The sequence below is a fragment of the Pelobates fuscus genome, chromosome 2 (assembly GCF_036172605.1).
Source record: "Pelobates fuscus isolate aPelFus1 chromosome 2, aPelFus1.pri, whole genome shotgun sequence".
NCBI lineage: Eukaryota > Metazoa > Chordata > Amphibia > Anura > Pelobatidae > Pelobates > Pelobates fuscus.
In genome coordinates this window covers 66,441,378-66,464,886 of record NC_086318.1, presented here as the reverse complement: position 1 = coordinate 66,464,886, position 23,509 = coordinate 66,441,378, and the positions used below count along the sequence as shown (strand labels likewise).

The following is a 23,509-nucleotide window of genomic DNA, read 5'->3' as shown; positions in this document are numbered from 1 at the left end:
TATCAGATGCCTCTTCGTCTGAATCCCGGGTCAGCTTATATCGATGCCGCAGGTCAAATGGCACACGCTGACCCAGTCTTCGTATATGTCCCATTTACCACAACCGATCTTTTAAACTGGAAGACCCATAATTCCTCGTATACTGAGAAACCACAAGCTATGACTGATCTGTTCACCTCAATAGTACAGACGCATAATCCGACATGGGCTGATTGCCAGCAGTTACTAATGACTTTATTTAACAATGAGGAAAGGACAAGAATAAATCAAGCAGCCATTAAAGCATTAGAGGATAGAGCCCGTGCTTTGAACCAAGCCAATCCAGCAGCATGGGCCGCGACACACTATCCCAACACCGATCCCGATTGGAACGTAAATGGTGCTGATATGGTTCAACTCAGAGCCTATAGAGACGCTATAATTGCTGGCATGAAAGCCGGAGGAAAGAAAGCCATTAACATGTCGAAGACAGTTGAGGTGATCCAGAAAAGCGATGAAGCGCCCAGTGTCTTTTATGACCGATTATTGGAGGCATACCGCTTGTATACCCCCTTTAATCCGGAAGACGCAGACAATTCCCGAATGGTTAACTCCGCCTTTGTCAGCCAAGCATACGGAGATATTAAGCGCAAGCTACAAAAGTTAGAAGGGTTTGCAGGTATGTCCATCACCCAACTAATGGAGGTAGCAAATAAGGTCTATATGAACAGGGATACAGAAAGTAAGAAAGAGGAAGAGCGCAAGATGCGTAAAAAGGCTGATATGCTAGCGGTAGCGATCGCAGGCGTAGATAAACGGGGCCCAGATAGAGGCAATAATAGATGGAGTAGGGAGCCTTTGAGTAGGGATCAATGCGCGTATTGCAAGGAAGAAGGGCATTGGAGGAACGAATGTCCGCAAAGAGAGCAGTACGAGAGAGACCAACCCAGGGCAGGCTACGGAAACTTTAGAGGTAGAGCGAGAGGTAGAGGAGGCCCCGGAGGGAGTAATGGTTATAGAGGGAGTAATGGGAACAGAGGAAGTGTTAGGGAAGACAGGTATATTCCAGCAGCGCAAAGGTCCCGCGATAGAGAAGGTAGGGACTTTGTAGGATTGGCTGACACTGTCATGGAGGACTATTGATACCGACCGGGCTCCATCCCCCTTGGTCGAGCGGAGCCTATGGTCGATGTATCAATAGGGGGGAAAAGGAGTGCGTTCATGATCGACACTGGTGCTGAACATTCAGTGGTGACTAATCTAGTTGCTCCTCCATCTGGAAGGACTATTACTGTGATAGGAGCAACTGGAAGAAGTGCTGAAAAACCGGTTCTTAAAAGTCGACTCTGTACATTGGGAGGCCACGTAGTAAAACACCAATTCCTTTATATGCCTGAATGTCCAGTCCAATTGCTGGGACGTGATATGCTATCAAAATTACAAGCGCAGATTACGTTCCTGCATAAAAATAAAATAAACCCCTCTCTTAAAATGACTTGGAACTGACCTTATTTATACACTCAAATAGAGTAAAAAATACATTTATTGAAAAAGTACAGACAAATATATCACAGAAAAGAAAATAACTTTTGCGGATGAAAAATATGTCTATGAAAAAATAGCTAAAAAAAACAGCCACATAAAAAATGATAAAATTAAAGTCCAGACCTTATTTGAATGCTCGGCGTCCCGAGTTAGCAAAGATGAATACTGCTGAAAAAAATATATCAAATAACGGTCCTCTTTATAATCCAGATGCTGGCTGATATCCGACCTCTCCAAACGCGTTTCTCCGCTTCGGCGGCTTTTTCAATGGATCCATTGAAAAAGCCGCCGAAGCGGAGAAACGCGTTTGGAGAGGTCGGATATCAGCCAGCATCTGGATTATAAAGAGGACCGTTATTTGATATTTTTTTCAGCAGTATTCATCTTTGCTAACTCGGGACGCCGAGCATTCAAATAAGGTCTGGACTTTAATTTTATCATTTTTTATGTGGCTGTTTTTTTTAGCTATTTTTTCATAGACATATTTTTCATCCGCAAAAGTTATTTTCTTTTCTGTGATATATTTGTCTGTACTTTTTCAATAAATGTATTTTTTACTCTATTTGAGTGTATAAATAAGGTCAGTTCCAAGTCATTTTAAGAGAGGGGTTTATTTTATTTTTATGCATCTGCCGTTTATTATATAGGTTGTTAGGTCTCCTATCTATTTACCCCAATCTCTTTTATCTACATTGAATCAGCGCTCCACTAAAATTATAGATTACGTTCCTACCAAATGGAACAACATCCTTAAAGTTTAATGGACCTTCAGGTATTATGACTTTATCCGTACCAAAGGAAGAAGAGTGGCGACTTTATACAGTGTTGACTAGCCAAAACCCTAGGAGTGATGAGACATTGTTTAACATACCAGGAGTTTGGGCAGAGAACAACCCACCAGGACTGGCCCGCAATATTCCACCAATAAAAATTGAACTGAAACATGGGGTTTATCCAGTGAGCCTAAGACAATATCACATTCCGCAGAAGGCTAAGAAGAACATCCAATCCTATCTGGATAAGTTCATACGCGATAAAAGTAGCCGAAGTAACTCCGTGGATACATCACTCCAGGGTTAAACCAGCAGCAGTCGATTCTTGGCAAATTACAGCAGATCCAGAGAATCCCTGCAAGATCCGGTTGAAACGCACTACTCAGTCGGAGTAACGAGGAATTATTGTGGATTACAAATTTTATTGTTACAGGTGTGAGTGAGAAGGCCATAATAAAGCCTGTCCGCTTACCAACACATAGTGTATAAGCCAGGAAAGTCTCGAAGGGACACCTGTGAAGACGAGCAGAACTCCATTCCCTGCAGCCCTCACATCCTGGAAGCTGAGGTTCCATCGCACGGACGAAGACTGAGGATGACGGCGAAAGATGTGCTTTTGATTGTGTTTATTTATATGTGTTTTTATATTCAGGAAGGTAGAGGTACCGACACTCCTAGCTGTGAGGTATGCATTAAGACTACGAGAACAGGTAACCATATTTCCCAAACCCTAATTTGGCATTCACAATACGAATGTAAAGGAGAGGTATCAAGATGTAGATACCTAAATATAGACTATAGTGTGTGCCATTTAGGAGTAGGAGAACCTAAGTGCTTCAGTCCAGAGTATCAACCTCGTACAATTTGGTTGACTCTCAGGAATGGAGATCCTCAGGGGACCCTAATTAATAAGACGGTGTTAGAATCCGTACATTCTTCGGGTGTTCTGCTATTTGATGCATGTAAGGCGATATCAAGTGGTAGAAAACCGTGGAATGTATGTGGGGATCTTAGATGGGAGAGGACGTATGGGTCTAATGATAAATATATTTGTCCCAGTAGTAAAAATAAATATGTGAGTCCTAGATGCCCAAATAAAGACTATAACTTTTGTCCATATTGGTCTTGTGTGGGGTGGGCGACTTGGGGACAGACAGTAGATAAAGACATGATAGTGACTAAGTTGCCGACTAGCCCTTATTGTAAGTCTATGGAATGCAACCCAGTCCATATACTTATTAATAACCCCGACAAGTTCCTAGATAAGTATGGAAATTTATTTGGGTTTCAGATATACGGGACGGGTTTAGATCCTGGGACATTATTGTTTATAGGAATAGAGACTGATACGGTATCCTCCCAGACTCATCAAGTATACCATTCCTTTTATGAAGAGATGAGTATAGATAATAAGATCCCCCATAACGCTAAAAACCTGTTCATTGACCTAGCTGAAAGTATTGCCGGTAGTCTTAATGTTACCAACTGCTATGTGTGTGGAGGTACTAACATGGGAGACCAATGGCCTTGGGAAGCAAAGGAGGTAATGTCCGGTTCTGAGGCAGTTGACCAACTAATATCTACACAAGCCGATTATCATTTGAGTGTTAGAGGTAAATCTGAGTGGAGATTAAAGACCTCCATCATAGGTTATGTTTGCATAGCAAGGAAAGGAATAATGTATAATACTTCTGTAGGAGAATTAACTTGTCTAGGGCAAAAAGCTTATGATGATGATACTAAAAATACAACTTGGTGGTCGGCTTCAAATGTCTCAGAACCATCTAACCCGTTTGCTAGATATGCCAGTTTAAAGGATGTGTGGTTTGATTTATCCATCACATCTACCTGGAGAGCCCCAGCAAATTTGTACTGGATCTGTGGTAAGAAAGCCTATTCGGAGTTGCCACAGGACTGGGAAGGGGCATGTGTGTTGGGTATGCTCAAACCATCCTTCTTCTTGTTACCGATTGAAACAGGTGAGACTTTAGGTGTTAAAGTGTATGATGTGAATCATAGGAAGAAAAGGGGACCCTTAGAGATAGGCACCTGGGAAGATAATGAATGGCCTCCCCAGCGTATCATAGATTATTATGGGCCAGCCACGTGGGCAGAAGATGGTACCTTTGGATATAGAACCCCAATTTATATGCTCAACCGTATTATAAGATTACAGGCGGTGGTTGAGATTATTACTAATGAGACCTCACAAGCACTCAATCTTCTAGCGAAGCATAATACCAGGATGAGGACAGCAGTGTACCAAAATAGATTAGCCTTGGATTACCTTTTGGCAGTAGAGGGAGGTGTATGTGGGAAGTTTAACCTGAGCAATTGCTGTCTTCAAATAGATGACGAAGGGCAAGCAATAGCTGAGCTTACTAGCCATATGGTTAAACTAGTGCATGTGCCTACTCAGGTATGGAAAGGGTACAATCCAAGTAGTTGGTTTGGTAGCTGGTATGAGTGGTTTGGAGGGCTTAAGGCAGTGGTAGGTGGAGTCCTACTGATTTTACTGTTGTGTCTACTCCTACCGTGTCTTATACCCTTAGTAGTTAGGTCTGTGCAAAGCCTGATAGGAAGTATAGCAGAGAGGAAGGCTGCTGCACAGATAATGGCGATATATAAGTATAAGGCTCTAGATCAAGGAGAACCAATGCAGGAAGATGAGTGTTAAAAGATTCACATCATAAGATAAGTCTGGTCTGGTTCATGGTAACCTGAGGTATATGCAAACCAAGGTTAAGTGATGCCTCAAGTAATTGTGAAATATCAGAGGCATCAAAGGGGGGAATGTGATGTAATTCCAGTAAAATACAAGTTTAGCAGGCTAAGATTGCCACAAGGCATATGTATGTATATGTGTTTGTAGTATCAGTTAGTTAATTACACGTAGCTAAGATACTGTTATCACTGTACTGACCAGGTGCAGGAATGTAAGAACTGGAATTACGCGTCCCTCTCCTTTGTATCAGATGAGCCACGTGGTTAGACCGGATGGATGAGTTTAGACTCTATTTATTAAATAGGTTAAGGGTATGTGTGGGTGTAGTTAATTGTGGGAGGAGCTACAGTGCTATATAAGGAATGTACTCTATGTATTCAGTACTCAGACTTTGCTGTATTTTGGTGACGCTAGTCCCTCTGAGTCCCGATCGGTGATCCAATAAAGAATCTCTTCCTTCCTGAAGAAACCTGTGTCCATCTCTCTGTGCTTGGCTTCCGTCAGTTTCTCCGGTATCACTAACCTTTTAGTATTTAAACTAAAGTGCTTAAGTATTATTATTATTATTAACGTGGTGTTTGAATAATGTGAATAAATATATATGGTTTGTTCCCAAAACCAGGAATTGTGGAGATTTAAAAATGGAATCAAAAGAGCTATGATTTCCTAAAAGAAAGCAGAACGAATAAATTGCTGTGAGTCCATTCTGTTTTAAGATGAATTCCAATATACATTGTATTATGCATGACGGTGGTAGCTTAACCCCTTAAGGACCAAACTTCTGGAATAAAAGGGAATCATGACATGTCACACATGTCATGTGTCCTTAACGGGTTAATAAAGTTCTCAGTTGGGTTCGAAAGGTTGCTGTGTCTCTTTAATAAATATGCTTCTTCCAGTAAAGACCATCGGGGTTATATACTAAAGGGAGAATTTCAAGTGAGTTTCAAATTTAAGTTTAAAATAGCCAAACCAAAAAAATTCTCTAAGTCAGCTATCCTTTCAGTTCGCCTACTCTGGTCTTAAATTTGAAATTCGCTTTAAATTCTCCCTTTAGTATATAGCCCTGATGGTCTTTACTGAAAGAAGCATATTTATTAAAGAGACACAGCAACCTTTGAACCCAACTGAGGACTTTATTAAGATACCACCGTAATGCATAATACAATGTATATAGAGCAAACAATTAACTAAATTGATGACAATAAATATAACAATAAATATTTATTGATATCAATTTAGTTAATTGTATCTATCCGTTATGGTGGCAGCTTGATTAAAAACTCAGTTGAGGTTGAAACGTTGCTGTGCCTCTTCAATAAATCTGCCTGTCACTTTACCTTGAGTGCCTGGACCATCCTTTGGTCATTGTATGTCTGAGGATTGGCCAACCTCAAGTTCAGGTTGTAGCACCTTGGATTAAAAAAGTAGTGTGGATTTTCTTCTCTGTTTTCAGCATTTACTGAAACAAGTGTCCCAGTGACAATTATACAATGTGAAAAAAACTAGTTTTAATGTTGAAAAAAATACATTATCCCAGATGGAAGAAAACTCGACCATAAAATATCATAGGTAAGGAAGGGCCTGCGTAGCCAACTCAGGGACTGGGGTGAGGAAAGGGGAATAAAAGGGACTGAAAAGGAGGGGGGCAGTTATAGTGGGGCAAAAGAAGAAAGGGAAGAATGAACAGTCCTGTGTGAGGTCAGAGGTTGGGGAGTTGTTCTGAGGCAAAGGCTATAAACCAGCTCAGAGCAAAGTACTGCTAATGCAGATCATAATGTTTTATGTCTTGTACTGGGATGTTTGTACTAAGCCCTTCAACCACCTTGAATTTCCCTAGTCATTGCTCCACTAATTCCCTATGTGAATAATATTTGTTTTGCTAAAAGTGAAAAACGTGAATAAATATTTAACATAAATACATGCAAGTATATGCATATATAAAATATTTAGTGTCATCACAGATTAGATAATTGTAAGAAGTACAAAGTATGATGCAGTAAACTTAGTTCAATGATCAAACAGTAAAAAAATAGTTTGGTCTTGTTCACTGGTTAGAACACAGGTTCCATAACTTGAAATAAGTACCATAATCTGAAACCATTAGCAGACAAAGGCTATACCAAAATCTGCATTGTACGAAGAGTCTCGTAATGCGCTGCCATTTAACTAACCCCTATAGTATTTATGGGGTCACACTACACTATCATCAACGATGATAACATTCTTTTATGCAATCAAAGCACTACATAATTAAAATCACAAATACATTTTACGTCCAATAACACAATTGATTGGGCAATACCTTTACATTACATGAGCCATGGTAGGCATTTAGAGCTTTTTAAAATCTGAAGAGATCAATAAAGTGCTGAGGGGAAATGGGTACAAAGCAGCTCCCTGGGTCATTGGCAGTGCAGGGGTGTCCAGAATCCTAACAAAGCAGAAAAAAGAAAACATAAATAAATCTCGGATTGTTAATACTGCAGCAGTACAAACACTCACAGGATTAACCAGGGCTTCAACATTTAACGTGCAATGCTTCTAGTCAGGCCTCAAAGTGATCTGCTACTGAAACAGCATCATTGGGAAAGGACAGGGCTATACAGCTTGCACAGCCACCCTGTACCCCACAAAACTTGCTGAACACCCATCAGATTGTCACGACACTCCTTAGTCGACATGCCCTCGTGCAGTACTCACACTCACCACTCTTTCTGTTTGGCACTGTTCTCATTTCCTTTCGTTAGGCACTACACCTGGCCCTTGTTTAGCACCTATATATTCTGGTTTCTCCCCTCACTCCCTGTCAGATCATTATCCTCTATCCTTGACCCTGTACCTGCTGTTTCCTGGTTCCCGTGATTCTGGCTCCTTGCTCCTGTCTCCTGTGTCTTGTTTCCTGTGTATCCTGTGTATCCTGTGTTTCCTGATCCGGTGTTCCGATGTCCTTATGGTCCTGTGTCCTGTGCCTCCTGTTCCAGTGTTCGCCTGCAGTGTTCCTGTCTAGACTCCTTCTCCAGTGATTCTGACCTTGCTGCATTATTTCTGTGTGACCTGCTTAGGACTTTGCCCCTTGATGTTCATTTTGTACTTGGTGGCTGCACTAACCTGACTAAGCCTTTACCTTTGCCTAGGACTATCGTGGACTCTGCCTGCTCTATTGTATATATTATATTTATATATTTGTGACATTGTCATGTTTTGTATATATTATATATATCTATATCCTTTTGGTTTGCCTTAATACATTTTCTTTATTACTCCATTTATCGTGTCCTAGAATTATTTCTCTGCTAAGTTGGTTCCCACACTTAAAGGGACAGTGCTGTTGCAGGGCAGCACCCCTTCATGTCATGACAGAATGATCTGACCACTTGGAACCGGCAGAGTATAATGTCTAGGATCACAATGAAGAACCTTGTTGGTATTCATGCTGATTCACAGCAAGAGTGTGCTCTCATTGAGACTTGTTGTAATCAGTTAGGAAAAATTCAGCGGCAGATTGGAAAGGCCTCTAATTTATGCTTATCTATCATAGATGTCTCCTGTCAAATCCAGAAATCTGTATTATGTGGATTTATCTATGAACTTCAAACTTTTCACAAAAACATATGTGATTCATTGCTTTTTCAGTTACCTAATTGCGATATATGGTTGAGAGCCTCCTGTGATAAGTAGGGTGTATACACTTATCCGTATGTCTCTTAAAGAGATATCACATAAAAAATCTTTATCATATTTGCAGAGACAAGTGAGAGTAATGCACAATAATCTTGTTGCCTTGTTACCTGAAGTGCAATTTATTATTGATCTTGTACAAGAAAGAATGACTGTCTTTATGCCTGATAATAATGATGGTATTCCCTTTTCTGATGTACATAGCATAACTAATCCTCCTGACTCTGACTTGGGAAAATGGCTTGTTGGTCCTCCCGACTGCAAAACCGAAGTCCCTCTGGAAATTAAAGCTGAATGCCTTCCTGCCCAAACAAAAGACGAAGATGTTGAGGGGTTATACAGCACTGGCGATCCCCTCATGGACCAAGTCTTTGATGAACTGGGTGCTCGTTGCATAGCAGCTTTAGAGGACGAGCAGTCTGAATGGGAAGGTAGTACCAGTACGCAGTTTCCTAATGTTGTCTCAGTACCAGAGACCCATAGAACCCATATATTACCGTCTCTTTTCTGCAAGATCCACTCGCCTATTCCCAAGGTGAAGCTACCGGCTACCAAGATGAACGATCTCAACACCGTTCAAGAGGGTACATGTCTGGTCAGAGAAAGTCTCAAGCAAACTATGCCCAACCACGAAGCAGAAACAGACTCCCCTGAGTCTGCAACTAGAGATACGAATTCCTACCTCACCGTGCCAATTGAGGAGACCACCAGTGACCTTAACCAGGTAACGGGATCTGATCTAAAGGCCTGTCCCACAAAGGACAATGCATCCGAACTAGAAGAGTCACCTATAAAATGTGCTCCGGGTGATGCAAGTGACGACAAGGTTGGACCATTGAAATTGGGGACCAATCTCGTTGAAGGTGAATCTCCTGTCAAAAAGTCACCACGTAGGAGACGTGGTAAACGACCTACTTCTTTCAAGACACTGGCTGAGAAGGCTGAAGAACCAAAGGTGAAAACTTCAGAACAACCAGTGGAAGAAGAGGCTATTGTGCCAAAGGCAGCTCATGACTTTGATGTGGGGAGGCTTGATGATTCCAATTTTAACCTTTCTACCTCTGGGGGTTTGAAGATTGGCACCCCTCTCACAACCGCAACTGTGGAAAATGAGTTGTCGCCAAGTAAAAAAGACTGTTATCTTCAAATAGAAGACAAAGACTCAGACTGGGTGCAACGTGACAAACCCGTGATGGATCAAGCCCAAGAGAAGAATCTAAATGAGACCAGGCTTGTTCTAAACCCACAGCCTGAAGAAGACTCTACAGTTCTTCAAGTTACATGCTCTGGTAGAACAATTTCTCTGCTGCAAGAGGAAACCCCAACTACCAAGCTTGTACCTGAACCAAGCGCCGAAGATTATTCTAATCAGCCGCTTAACCAAACGCCAAAGGAAGGGAGTGAAACCGAACAAGGAGGTACCTGTTCCCATGATGAAGGAAGCTCCTTCTATGACATTTCAGTTACCATGATGTCTATCTCTCCACCTAAACTCCAGCAAGTATTAAATGAAGACTTGCCTTCAGTTGAAAGTCTATCTACGACAAATAAAGAACTACCTCGAGCTGAGTTCACAAGGGAAGAAGAGAATGATTTCATTAACCAGGTATCTCTAGCCGCTACAGAAAAATGTCAATTTGAGAGAGAGTCGTCTCTGCTTCGGTTAGCCCCGTGCTCAGAGAAATTTGGGGAACCCTTCCTTGATGCATATCTGCGGTCTGTGGAGGAAGGCTCGCAGAATGTTCTTGATCCTGTACCTATTAATTTAGGGGATTCTCCTTGTTTGGTTCCAGTGGTACCTACCCAAGATTACGCAGAGACTGTTCTCCCTTCGACTGAAGTTGCATCGCAGTCTTTGTTCCGAGGATCCCACAAGCCAGAAACCAAGTCAGACCCAGGACTTCTGAGTGATGAACCTGTTACTAGCAATAGTCCCAGATCTAGTGGGTTAACACATTTGTCGGTCACTGGTATGGAGTGTTTCTTATCTTATGTGCCTTTACCTTCTGTTTCTGTGTCTGCCCTTCTATTGCTAAATGTTACTCTACAGTCCTTGCTTTTGTATGTTTCTATTCTGCCTCGTTGGTTTCTCCCATGGGATTGTCCACCTCTCATTCCTCCTAAGCCTCCTCCTTGTTTTCCTCTACTGGTTGGGTGGCCCTGATTTCCTTCTGTCACCCGTGGGGGATCTTTGGGTTTTGGAGCGCCGGGAGTCGCTCCTTAAGGGGGGGGTACTGTCACGACACTCCTTAGTCGACATGCCCTCGTGCAGTACTCACACTCACCACTCTTTCTGTTTGGCACTGTTCTCATTTCCTTTCGTTAGGCACTACACCTGGCCCTTGTTTAGCACCTATATATTCTGGTTTCTCCCCTCACTCCCTGTCAGATCATTATCCTCTATCCTTGACCCTGTACCTGCTGTTTCCTGGTTCCCGTGATTCTGGCTCCTTGCTCCTGTCTCCTGTGTCTTGTTTCCTGTGTATCCTGAGTATCCTGTGTTTCCTGATCCGGTGTTCCGATGTCCTTATGGTCCTGTGTCCTGTGCCTCCTGTTCCAGTGTTCGCCTGCAGTGTTCCTGTCTAGACTCCTTCTCCAGTGATTCTGACCTTGCTGCATTATTTCTGTGTGACCTGCTTAGGACTTTGCCCCTTGATGTTCATTTTGTACTTGGTGGCTGCACTAACCTGACTAAGCCTTTACCTTTGCCTAGGACTATCGTGGACTCTGCCTGCTCTATTGTATATATTGGGTTATTGTATATATTTATATATTTGTGACATTGTCATGTTTTGTATATATTATATATATCTATATCCTTTTGGTTTGCCTTAATACATTTTCTTTATTACTCCATTTATCGTGTCCTAGAATTATTTCTCTGCTAAGTTGGTTCCCACACTTAAAGGGACAGTGCTGTTGCAGGGCAGCACCCCTTCATGTCATGACACAGATAATTACTGCCACCCATGTGCATGCTAGGAGATCAGGTATTCTGTGTGCAGCTACCCATTATCTCCATTTTGTAGTCTTTACAGCTGGTGACATAGGAGTAAAGACTAAATAATTCACCCACATGACAATGTTTAACTTAAAAGGTAACAACATTTATTTATTTATTTATTTTTTTTACAATATAGCTACCGCAATATATAGATGAAGCTATATTGCCTAAAAAAAAAAAAATGTAATAAGCTAATTGAGAATTAAGAAGACTAAGATGGGCAGATAGGGAATTATGTAAGCAGACATTAAGATAGGAGAGAAATAAGTAAAAAGGGTAAGACTTTCTAGTAGAGATTTTAAGAGACAATCCTCACTGGATTTGACACAATGTTTTAATGCATTACAAATATAAAATATTATAAAGAAAAAAAAAAATCAGTTCCAGTATTTTCTCAGAATTTCAGACTGTGCAGAATTTGCAGTGAGCTCTCACCAAAACCAGGAAATGAGAGGAAGATTTAACATACTTCTGATAGCACTACAAAGCTTCTACCATAAGTAATGATGGTAAACGGGTACAGCAATGGTTTCTGTGAGTTGTAGTTCAATTTCAAACTTTCTCTTCTAGAACATTGAACATATAAACTACCACACAGCGAAACTTAAATGGCACTGTGTGCAAAAGTAAAGGAGTACTTTATTCTTTATGATGTAATGATGCAATGAAACGCATCCCAGTCTACCTACTCTGTATGCAAACAGATTTAAACTTCCAGTAGTGTATTTACAAACTCTTGCAGTGCTGGGAAGTCTGGAAGCCAATGAGTGGCTGACCAAGTTCTGCAATAGTGGTGATTGAGAGTGAAGAAACGCAAGAAGTTGAAGAACCGGGTACCACATGATTTACTAAAGTTAATTTCAAATTTAAAGTACAAAGAGATCAATTGGCAACATTCTTCAAGGCAGCTAGGCTTTCACTTCTGCTCTTTTGGTATACAATTTAAAATACACTTTGAGTTCCCAACAATTCTCCCTTTAACAAGAGCGGATTAGAAGAATTTTCATAACGGTATTAGGTAGGTGAGGAAAATAACTTTGTATGAAAAGTTACTGCAATTGGTTCTTTAACCAGCGTTATCTCCGTTTTTCTCTTTTTTACAGTTATGCACACTTTGCAGGAAAACAATACATTTTACAAAAACATGCAGTTTAATGTTTATGAATGGAAACACGAAATATAAAAGAGAGCATATGTATGTACAAAACCACACACACACGCACACGCACACCTGGAGTAAAAAATATTTCAAGAGGAAAGAAAAAAATTTTTTTAAAAATCCTCTCATAAAAAAAACACGAAAACATATGGAAAAATCTGGATGCAAGCATGCAGCAAATACCTTAAATAAGAGAGCAAGCTGGAAATCCTTTATAAAAGGGGAAAGAAGTGGAAATATAAAAGAACAAATGAGAGAAATGTTACTGTTTCTGATGTGGATTTCTAGACTAACGTTTCGGTTCTTTTCACTTTTACTGAAGGTCTCACAAGACCTATGCATTTAGTAAACACATCTGTTCACGTCATTTGAGGTAAAGGCACAGGTGTCAACAGGACATTTTTTACTCTGACTAAGTGAGTGTGTGCTCGTGAACTGCGTAGGAGCTTTGAGAGGTAATGTCGGAACACACAGGACACTGTCCATGGGGCTGACTGTGCCTGATTGGGAACATGTGATGTGCCAGCTGACAGTATTTCTTTTATATGCATAAGATGAAAAAGTGGCAGCAATGCACACAATCTTACATATGCTTTTGGAAGTATGTTCTATACCAGTGATGGCTAACCTTGACACCATAAATTGTTTCTGGACTACATTTCCCATGATGCTCAGCTAGCTTTTAGACTCTAAAAGGTTAGTCATCACTGTTCTACACGGTTAGTAGAGTATAGCGTTTATCTACTATTTCTGAAATTTATAGAATAAAAGATTACACTACGGTGGCTACTTCTTGCGCTTACCCATTAATAGTTTTCATTCTATTTATGAATGTCTGGGATGGAGAAGATGCCCAACTCTGAGGGCTTTACCATTAAATGGACTCATTAACCCCTTCAGATGAATATTTTCTGCAGGCAAACTATAATATGTGTTATTTACGATTGTGTGTTTGTTTATGAAATTACTGATTTAATTATTGTACTATGTACTCTTTAGTATAGAGATAACAGCGCATATTGGTAACCTGGCAGCACAATTGTCTTCCTTTTTGTCTGTTTTGAACAGAGGAATTTGGTATTTATTCTTATTCAATAGTAAAATATATATATATATATATATATATATATATATTTTCTTATTCATCCATAGTTTCTATATAGGTAAGAAGAGCTAGAAAAGATATGGAAAGTGAAGGCAGTAGTAGTCCCAGTTGTGATAGGAGCACTCAGGCCTGTAATTCCCAAGTTGGGGGAGTGGCTTCAGCAGATTCCAGGTGGGACATGTGAGATAACTGTCCAGAATAGTGCAGTTCTAGGAACAGCTAAGATACTGCGCAGAACCCTCAGACTCCCAGGCCTCTGGTAGAGGACCTGAGAATGAGGAATATAACATACCACCCAGGAGGGGTGAGAAAATCAATATATAGATATGTATCTAGTCAAGTGTTTTGTGGTTTTCTGCCTGACGATGTTTAGAAAGTACAATTGCTAATACGAACAAAAAGAATTATATAACAGCAATAACTTATTTTGATGTTCAAATATCAAATGAATATGTGTAGAGTTATATCATTCAAAACTTTCAGGAATATTTAAAAAAAAATACATAATTACCTTCCAAAATAGAATGCTACAGTGACGACAAAATTGTAGTGTATCTGCATATTGTTCCTTTTTTGGATAATATTTCTGAAGTGCAAAAAACATGAGCTTCCAATCAATGTGGCCTGATTCTGAGACAATTAGATGGCACAACTAAAGAAATAGAAAGAAGAGAGTAGATCGTTTTACTTATATTACAAGGAAATTAATGCAGAATTGATTAAAGGGGATTATTAATTTAAAGTGTATTTATCCACTACATTTAACAAATATGTGTGTATGAGTAATTAATTATATTTTAAATGAGCACCATTGCTCCCTGCCAATCGCTATTCCAAGAAAGCATAGATAGAGGTGGAGAAACAGAAGTAATGTTTCTGTTTTTTTTCTCCTCCAATTCAGTTTGTGCCAAGGCTATGCCAGGAGTAAACAGCGTTGCAATGCAAATTGTTATACCTTTATCAAAGCTTTGATAGAATATGGAGCATGTCATGTAACATGTTCAACACATTATAAATTCTGTTTAAATGGTGTATTCAATATTCCCTTTAGGTAAGAAAACATAACACCAGAGCTACAAGCCAGGCCTTAAAGAGAAACTATATTCACCAAAATCAATACAGCTTAATGTAGTGGTTCTGGTGTCTTTAGCCTGTTCCTGCAGTGAGGGAGTCCATGTTCCATGGAGGTGGAGTCATGTGGGCTAAGCCGCAGCATGGGAGAAAAGGGGAATACAATAATGTTTTTACTACAATCAGGAAGGGGGGAGGGATAGTCACTTAAACAGTCACTTCAGGACTATAGTGTTAGGAATATATGCTCGTATTCCTGACACAATAGTGTGCCTTTAAAAGTTACTCGTCACTGCTATCCTGGAGGGTCGATTGCACACTCGCCAAGGGTTAATTCTACCTACCATTTTCTCTTTAAAATGATACTTGCAAAGCTTCTTCCAAAGATGGGGGTCTTCAGTAAGCACACGCAACGTTGGGGTCAGTTGACCCAAGTTGATTATGTCCCAGGCATCAGAAAACCTACACAATATATTGTTTTGCATATGCAATGGGAGATCAGAAAGGGTAAGGCCAGTACCAAATTCCTGGAAAGACAAAAAAAATAAATAAAAAAAAGTCAAAGACACACAACAATATTACAGGTGCAAGTAATTTACATAAAAAATGCAACGTGTGTACGAGAGTGTCCCTATTCATTTAATATTTGAATATCACAGAAGAATAACCTTGGCATTTAGATGTTTGAGAAATAAATTAACCATGATGACGAGCCAGAAAAGAGACTTGTTCAGCATAGAGGATATTCAGTTATCAAAAACCTATAAGATGGATGATTATCATGGGAAATGCAGTGCAAAAATAAGTACAACAAAAAAGAACAGTAAGGGGACGTAAAGAACATCGGGGGGGAAGTGGGAGTCACTAGTGGACTATGAATCGGAAGTAGGGTAGAATGATGTATAAGGAAAGAATGGCTTTGTACGTGGGTTGTGAAGATGAAATAGCAAAGAGAGGTGAGTGAGGAGAGACAGCAAAGGAGACCACAGATGAAAAAGTAGTTTAATTTGTAATAGTTTACTGGCCACATATAAACCATTCATGAAGCTTTGAAGTGAAAGGGAGCAAGGAGATACAGTATCTAGACAAAGAAAGCAGATGGAAGGTTACTGGAAAACACAGCCTGGACAAGGAATATGAGTACAAGTAAAAGACTGAAGGGGTAGTCTATACAGCAAACCATATACATGCAACTGTAGTGGTTATCACAATAGTAAGGTTATAGGTGCCATCGCCCAGGTGTGAGTCTAAATTTTAGAGTAGTTAAACCAAAACTGGGGGCTCACTAAGGCTCCAGTGGTCCAACCCCCTACTGACTAATTGCTATTGTGTAAGTAACATTTCAGTGTCAGTAATCATTTATTAATTGCATACATTTTGGTGAGCACTGATTGGCAGATCATGATGCCAATATCAGCATGAAATTGATATTGCTAATGCAGTGTTACCCCCCCCCCCCCCACCCCCCTCTCTGACTCTGAACTGAGGGATTACACCTGCAGCCACATATCGCACCATAACCACTAAAACAGCATGTAATGTTTATGGTGCTTAGACAATCTCTTTAAATGTGACCTGACCTGATTCATTGAGCTATCTCATCTATTAGAGTTTAACCGGCTTGTTTCTTTTTGTTCAGATATGCTTTATTTTTGAAACTAGTTTTAATTTAATTTTAAAGCAACTACTTGCTTAAAGTAGTAATACCAAAATATTCTTAAAGGAACACTTCAAACACCTTATAAATTGCAGCACGCGGTATTGGTTATTAACTTACTTGGGGATTGGAAGATGCCCGATGTCACCTTTTATTTAGCCAGACGCTCCCTGCACTGAGCTAAACCCACAGGGTAGTGCTTAGCGCATTAGCTAAGAGTGCAAGCTGACTGTCTCAGCCAATTAGCCGGCAATGCATTGCAGGGCTTAGATCATGGGTAATGAAAACTCCATGCAGGGATAATCATGACAACACAAAGACGATGCAATATTCCATTATTTTGTAGGCTCATCATTGGACTAAAATGGCTGTTCCATGCTACAGTAAACATGTACATAAATATACAATGCTACAGTCCTGATGTAATTGTGTAGTATAAAATATAATAATTGCTCTAAACCACAGACATTATGAATCAAAAGTACCTGTTTGATATGGAGATTCATCAATTGTTGTTGCCATAACAAAATATTCTCTAAACGATTAATCCATGTGTTCATATTCCCTACCAATACAAATCGGCCAATGAGGATGCAAAGAGTAGAGCTCAGATCCTCCAATAGTTCTCGGATTATTCTGGGGTTATGTTGATCTTCTAGAACTAAACAATTCAGATTTTATATTCCTGTTACAAAGTGGACTTTAAATCAATTAAACATCAAGATTTAATTTACACATTTTCACATAACTTTTCTGAGGCAGAAAATGTACAAGCAGTTAAACACTTGCAGTAAGATGAAGAAAAAAATATATACTGCAGTAATGGTTTATTACAATCACACATTTTCATTTTGCTATGCAATGCTAGCCAGTGTTTTGTTTAAAAGGAAACTCTAAGCACCAAAACAACTTCATTAACTTGTTTTGGTGTATAAATCTGGCCCTTGCAGTCTAATTGCTCAATTCTCCGCCATTTAGGAGTTATATCACTTGCCCTAGCGGAGATTCTGCCTCCCTGCAGACTTCCTGAAAAATCGTGTCATTTTCTTTTAACTCTTTTTTTGCACAGTGTGTTTAATTTAAAATTCCGTATTTCCTGCTCTGTTAATAGCTTGCTAGAGACTGCAACATGTGCGATTAAAGTTCAATTAACAGAGCAGGATATAATAACTTCTAAAGTAAACACACTGTACCTTAAGATCTGATTAAAAATAAAACCATTTTTGTCATGGAAGCTGTGTAAATCACAGCCAGGTGTGTTATGGCTACCGGGCATATGCAAAGTGAATTGAGCAGTGAAACTGCAGGAGCATGATATATACACCAAAACCATTTAATTAAAGAAACACTGTAGCGCTAGGAATACATGTCTGTAAGATTCCTGGATCTCATATCCAGTGGACTTGGAGGTGTGGCTTGAAGATGCACTTTCAAGCCTCCTAAATAGTGAAATAAAGAGTTTTGGAGGTTAGGGTTGGGGTGTGGGGGGCAGAACTGTAGGCACTATAACAACTTCAATAAGATAAAGTTAAGTTGTTAGAGTGCTTAGAGTGTTTCTTGCGCAGAATGATGATAATTATCTATTCATGATAGATACACATTTCATTCTTCACAGTTAATGCAACTACATCCCTAACAATAGAAGGATGGATTAGGCGCTCACTATATGATGCAAGAAGGCAGCAGTAACCAATACAAGGAACCCCAACCTTGTAAGAGAATAATGTGAACAAGAAAAAAGGAGGAAACCGCGCCCTAAGAGGATATACAAATATACAAAATGTATACGTACACAATAGTAGAAATGTAGGTCTCTTATGCAATTAAACCTCAAAAAGAAGAGAAAAGCATACAAGATAATAGTACAATAAATCAAATACAATGGGTATATGATTAAAATGATATTCACTCACATTTCCCAGAGCTTAACTTAGAGCTCTGCCGTTAGTACGCATAGACGGAACAATCCCCGTCTCAGGATATATAGGAAGCAGTGTACATCTTGACCGTCTCAGATGGAATAAAAAAAAGACAGGAAATTCCAAATAGTGTAGTATGTACTGGTAAAATGAGTGGTTAAAACAAAGATAAAAATTGGGTACTCACATTTACTAGAGCAGAACTTGCTCTAGTTTTCACAGCGTAGGTGGTATTGTCCCCACCAAGGAGCCAGGTATATGTGGAAAAAACAAAAAATGGCAGATGGTGCAGTATGTACTGATAAAATTAATTAAAAAAAAAATAATAAAAATGGACTTTGCACAGACTTTTTAAACTATTTTTTATTTATTTTTGTGTAATAAATTTATTTTATATTTTATATATATTTGAACTCTACTTTTTTACTTCCTGATTATCATCTTGTTCCTTGGTGGGGACTATACCACCTACGCTATAAAAACTAGAGCAAGTACCGCTCTAGTGAATGTGAGTATTCAATTTTTATTATTTTTTTTTTATTATTAATTTTATCAGTACATACTGCACCATCTGCCATTTTTTTCCCCCATATATACCTGGCTCCTTGGTGGGGACAATACCACCTACGCTGTGAAAACTAGAGCAAGTTCTGCTCTAGTAAATGTGAGTACCAAATTTTTATCTTTGTTTTAACCACTCATTTTACCAGTACATACTACACTATTTGGAATTTCCTGTCTTTTTTATTCCATCTGAGACGGTCAAGATGTACACTGCTTCCTATATATCCTGAGACGGGGATTGTTCCGTCTATGCGTACTAACGGCAGAGCTCTAAGTTAAGCTCTGGGAAATGTGAGTGAATATCACTTTAATTTTAATCATATACCCATAGTATTTGATTTATTGCACTATTATCTTGTATGCTTTTCTCTTCTTTTTGAGGTTTAATTGCATAAGAGACCTACATTTCAACTATTGTGTACGTATACATTTTGTATATTTGTATATCCTCTTAGGGCGCGGTTTCCTCCTTTTTTCTTGTTTACATCCCTAACAACATGTTTTTAACTTTTAGATTATATTACAAAAAGAGAAAAAAAAAGTTATGCTTATTTTCATTACCTTTTGCTACAATCTTTTCTAAAATATTAAAATAATTCTTCTGTGCTGCTCCACTCAGGGATGTGAGCTCGGATTTGGCAATCAACTGCAGCAACTAGAAAATAGGAATTATTATTATTTGTCAATGAATACAATAGCTGCATGAAATTTACCTACACAAAGCAATGCCTGAATTTCCCAAATTATTAAAATATCATTGACGCTTACATTTTGTTTTGTTTTTTAAAGTAGCGATATTGCTCAACATGTAAGTGGATGTAAAAGTGGATGGAATATGTGCCAGTTAAATTTAAAAAAAAAAACACACATGCTTTAACGAATTCATAGTATTCTTATCTCAATAAACCATAATTCGCTGCCTCCATTTAATAAAATCTCTTCAACGCCACATTGCACAACTGTCATCTTTTTTTGTGCCATGTTCTGTTCTTTTCTCCTAACATTATTATCCCCTTTATTTGTATACAATCAAACTATTGAATTAGAAACCAGAATATAACAAAATAAATTACTTACTCTGACCACATAATTAAATCTTCTGATGTCCTGAATTGCACTTGAAAAGTCCAAACGATTAAAAGCTTCACCCAAAGTACAATATCCATGTCTCTAATAAAAAAAATATGTTGTAACGGACGGTTATTCTCATTCTTATTTTGCTTTAATTAATTAGTACTATAATATATGTTTAGCTGCATGAACTGGACAGAAAAACTTCCTAAGACCAAAAGAACTATATAGCAATAAGAGAGATGTGACAATCTAGCAGAACATGTAGTCTCTGCTGCAGAACCTTGTATGTAGCTTAATAATTTTAAACCAGTACTATGACTCTCAGAAAACAAAATATAAACAAAATGGCTACGAATGATTCATACGTCCAGCTGGGGAATTAGCAAGGCTGCGTGGGTCTGCTTAAATGGAAATTATAGGCACCCAGATCATTTTATTTCATTGAAGTGGTCTGGGTGCAGTGTTCCCTTTAATCCTGCAATGTAAAACAGTGTAGTGTCAGAGAAACTGCAATGTTTACACTGCAGTACTAAGACTGCCCCTAGTGGCTGTCTACTATACTACCAGTGGCTGTCTACTTTAGTGTTAGGCATACAGCTTTGTATTCATAACACGTGTTTCTTTAATGTGCAGGAACGATGGGTCAATAAAGTCCCCTTTTTTAGCTACTCTTGTATCTGTGCATTGTTTCATTACTGTAATGTCTTACTTAGTCCTGCTCATGTGTTTTCCATAGCGGGAGGTAGACAATCGTTAAACCTGATCAGGTATATGTTTAAAATTAGTGAACTAGATAGAATATACTTACTTCTTTTGTACTCTCTTTGTGCACATAAATCCATTTTTCTTTGTAAAAATCTAAAAAAAATTACATGTAAATTAATATATGTAATGTTATGAATGTTACTACTGGGGAATTCCATGTTTATCATTAAGCCCTGCAAAGAATCTGGCAGAACACTAACATGTGGAGTAGATATTCACATTTAAATATTTCTTTAAAATTTTGACATTAAATTTTGGTACTGACATTTGAGTAGTTGGATCACTTCTAGGTAAAGGAAGTCATAGGTTAAAGCTGTTTTAGGAACTGTACATCTAATAGTTACCCGTTATGGCCATTTCCAAATAAACGGGACTATTTACTAAGGTGAGAATTGTCGGGAATAAAAACATGTATTCCTGACCCTATAGTGTTAAAAACATCTTCTAGCACCCCCTGTCCCCCCTTGCCTCTCTAAATATAGTAAAATCTTACTTTTATTCAACTCTGCAGCTGCTGCCTCTGCCCCTGATATGCCTGCTGTCTGCTGACATAGTCAGAAGTTGTGTTTTGAGCCAATCACAATGCTTCCCTATAGGATTGGCTGAGCCTGTCAAGGAGGTAGATCAGGGGCAGAGCCAGCACAAGTCAAGCACAGCCCTGGCCAATCAGCATCTCCTCATAGAGGTGCATTGAATCAACACGTCTCTATGAGGAAAGTTCAGTCTCTGCATGCAGAGGGTGGAGACACTGAATGTCAGTCACACTGTGCAGCAGGAAGCACCTCTAGTAGCCATCTGCGGAGTGGCCAGTGAAGTTATCACTAGGCTGTAATGTAAACACTGCATTTTCACTGAAAAGACAGTGTTTACTGCAAAAAGTCTGAAGGTAAAGATTCTACTCACCAGAACAAATACAATACTCTTAGTAACAGTATGCTGTATAATGATATAATTAAATAGAATAACATATAACCAAATTTCTTTCTCACCTTTTAATAAATTAAATACATATATCTGGTATTCTGGTCTTTAACTCCATTATTCTGTAACTCACTTGATTTTTCTCACTGTTCGTTAAACACAGATCCACTAAGACATTGCTGCCTTTCATTTAATTACCGGTAAGTGCTATTCATGCACAAATTAAATGTATACAACACTTTCCAGAACACAGAAAATGCATTTTGCTTGTCATTTTTTTTTAGAACTCACTATTGAAAGGGATAACCATTACATTCACCCAAACAATGGCACAATCTACACAATGTTATCTATTTGCACATACTCTGCTAAAGTATTAATAAGCACATTTTCAACTCTTACATTGAGTTCTTGTAGTGTTGTTGTATTCTTCCTTTTGAGTTTTTTCGACTGAATATTCACAATTTTCTGTGTACATTTCTTGGTTATCAACATTTATTCTGGAAAAAAAATACAGTGCTTATCACAAAGAACTCAAAAACAACACCGTAAATACAAAAATATATATTTATAGGCTTGTTTTAATAATGTAAATGTTATGTTCTTTAATTAAAGAAGCACTATAGGGTCAGGAACACAAACATGTATTCCTGACCCTATAGGGTTAAAACCACCATCTAGTCCCACTGGCCCCTTCTTGCCTCCCTAAATATACTAAAATCTTACTTGTATTAAAGCATGAAGCTGCTTGCTCTGTCCCTTTTACCTGCCCACTGCCATCATCAGAAGTGGTGGTCTGAGCCTTCCACAATGCTTCTCCATAGGATTGGCTGAGGCTGACAAGGAGGCAGATCAGGGGCAGAGCCAGCACAATTCAAACACAGCCGTGGCCAATCAGCATCACCTCATATAGTTGAATTGAATCAATGAATCTCTATCAGGAAAGTTCAGTGTCTGCATGCAGAGGGAGGAGATACTGAATGTTTGGATGCATTTTAGGCAGCCATGACCCAGGAAGGATCTCTAACAGCCATCTGAGGAGTGGCCAGTGAAGTTATCACTAGGCTGTAATGTAAACACTGCATTTTCTCTGAAAAGACAGTGTTTACAGCAAAAAGCCTAAAGGTAATGATTCTACTCACCAGAACAAATTCAATAAGCTGTAGTTGTTCTGGTGACTATAGTGTCCCTTTAACTGGTGCGTAGAAACTTCCTGAATGGGAAGAACTGGAAACCATGTCAGGTGCCAAACATTTTTTTTATTTGACTGTGAACAACAAACTAAATACAGTGCTAGAGAGGTCATCAATGCATTGCAGAGCAATGATTTTATACAGTGTGTGGCTCACTCTTACAAATATGCACAAGTCATGTTTGTTTTCAAATATCCCACAATTATTGTGAGTAGAAATCCAAAGCTCTTATCTATTATCAAATCAAAAACCATAATCTAACAACAAATTCTTTGAGACATCTGTAGTGAAATCCCAAATATTCAGAGCAATATGTCACCTAACCAATGGGAACATAGAGCATAATACAAACTTGTATATCGTGCTTAAAGGGA

The 23,509-nt window shown here is 38.9% G+C and overlaps 1 protein-coding gene across 3 annotated transcripts in view; it reads right to left on the bottom strand.

The window, feature by feature from the left end:
- FBXO25 (F-box protein 25) overlaps nucleotides 1–23,509 on the bottom strand; it is an 89,396-nt gene that overhangs the window by 55,667 nt on the left and 10,220 nt on the right. The window contains exons 3-11 of one of the 3 annotated variants that reach the window (XM_063440894.1): nucleotides 22,345–22,442; nucleotides 21,065–21,114; nucleotides 20,260–20,352; nucleotides 19,744–19,837; nucleotides 17,185–17,360; nucleotides 15,387–15,569; nucleotides 14,483–14,623; nucleotides 13,050–13,076; nucleotides 7,328–7,456 (exon numbers count right to left, since the gene is read on the bottom strand). In XM_063440894.1, the coding sequence (XP_063296964.1) occupies nucleotides 7,367–7,456; nucleotides 13,050–13,076; nucleotides 14,483–14,623; nucleotides 15,387–15,569; nucleotides 17,185–17,360; nucleotides 19,744–19,837; nucleotides 20,260–20,352; nucleotides 21,065–21,114; nucleotides 22,345–22,442 (952 nt within the window). In that variant the 3' untranslated portion in view covers nucleotides 7,328–7,366. Of the gene's footprint in view, nucleotides 1–5,923; nucleotides 7,457–13,049; nucleotides 13,077–14,482; nucleotides 14,624–15,386; nucleotides 15,570–17,184; nucleotides 17,361–19,743; nucleotides 19,838–20,259; nucleotides 20,353–21,064; nucleotides 21,115–22,344; nucleotides 22,443–23,509 lie in introns of those variants that run through there. The other 2 variants (XM_063440893.1, XM_063440895.1) reach the window with 2 other exon arrangements.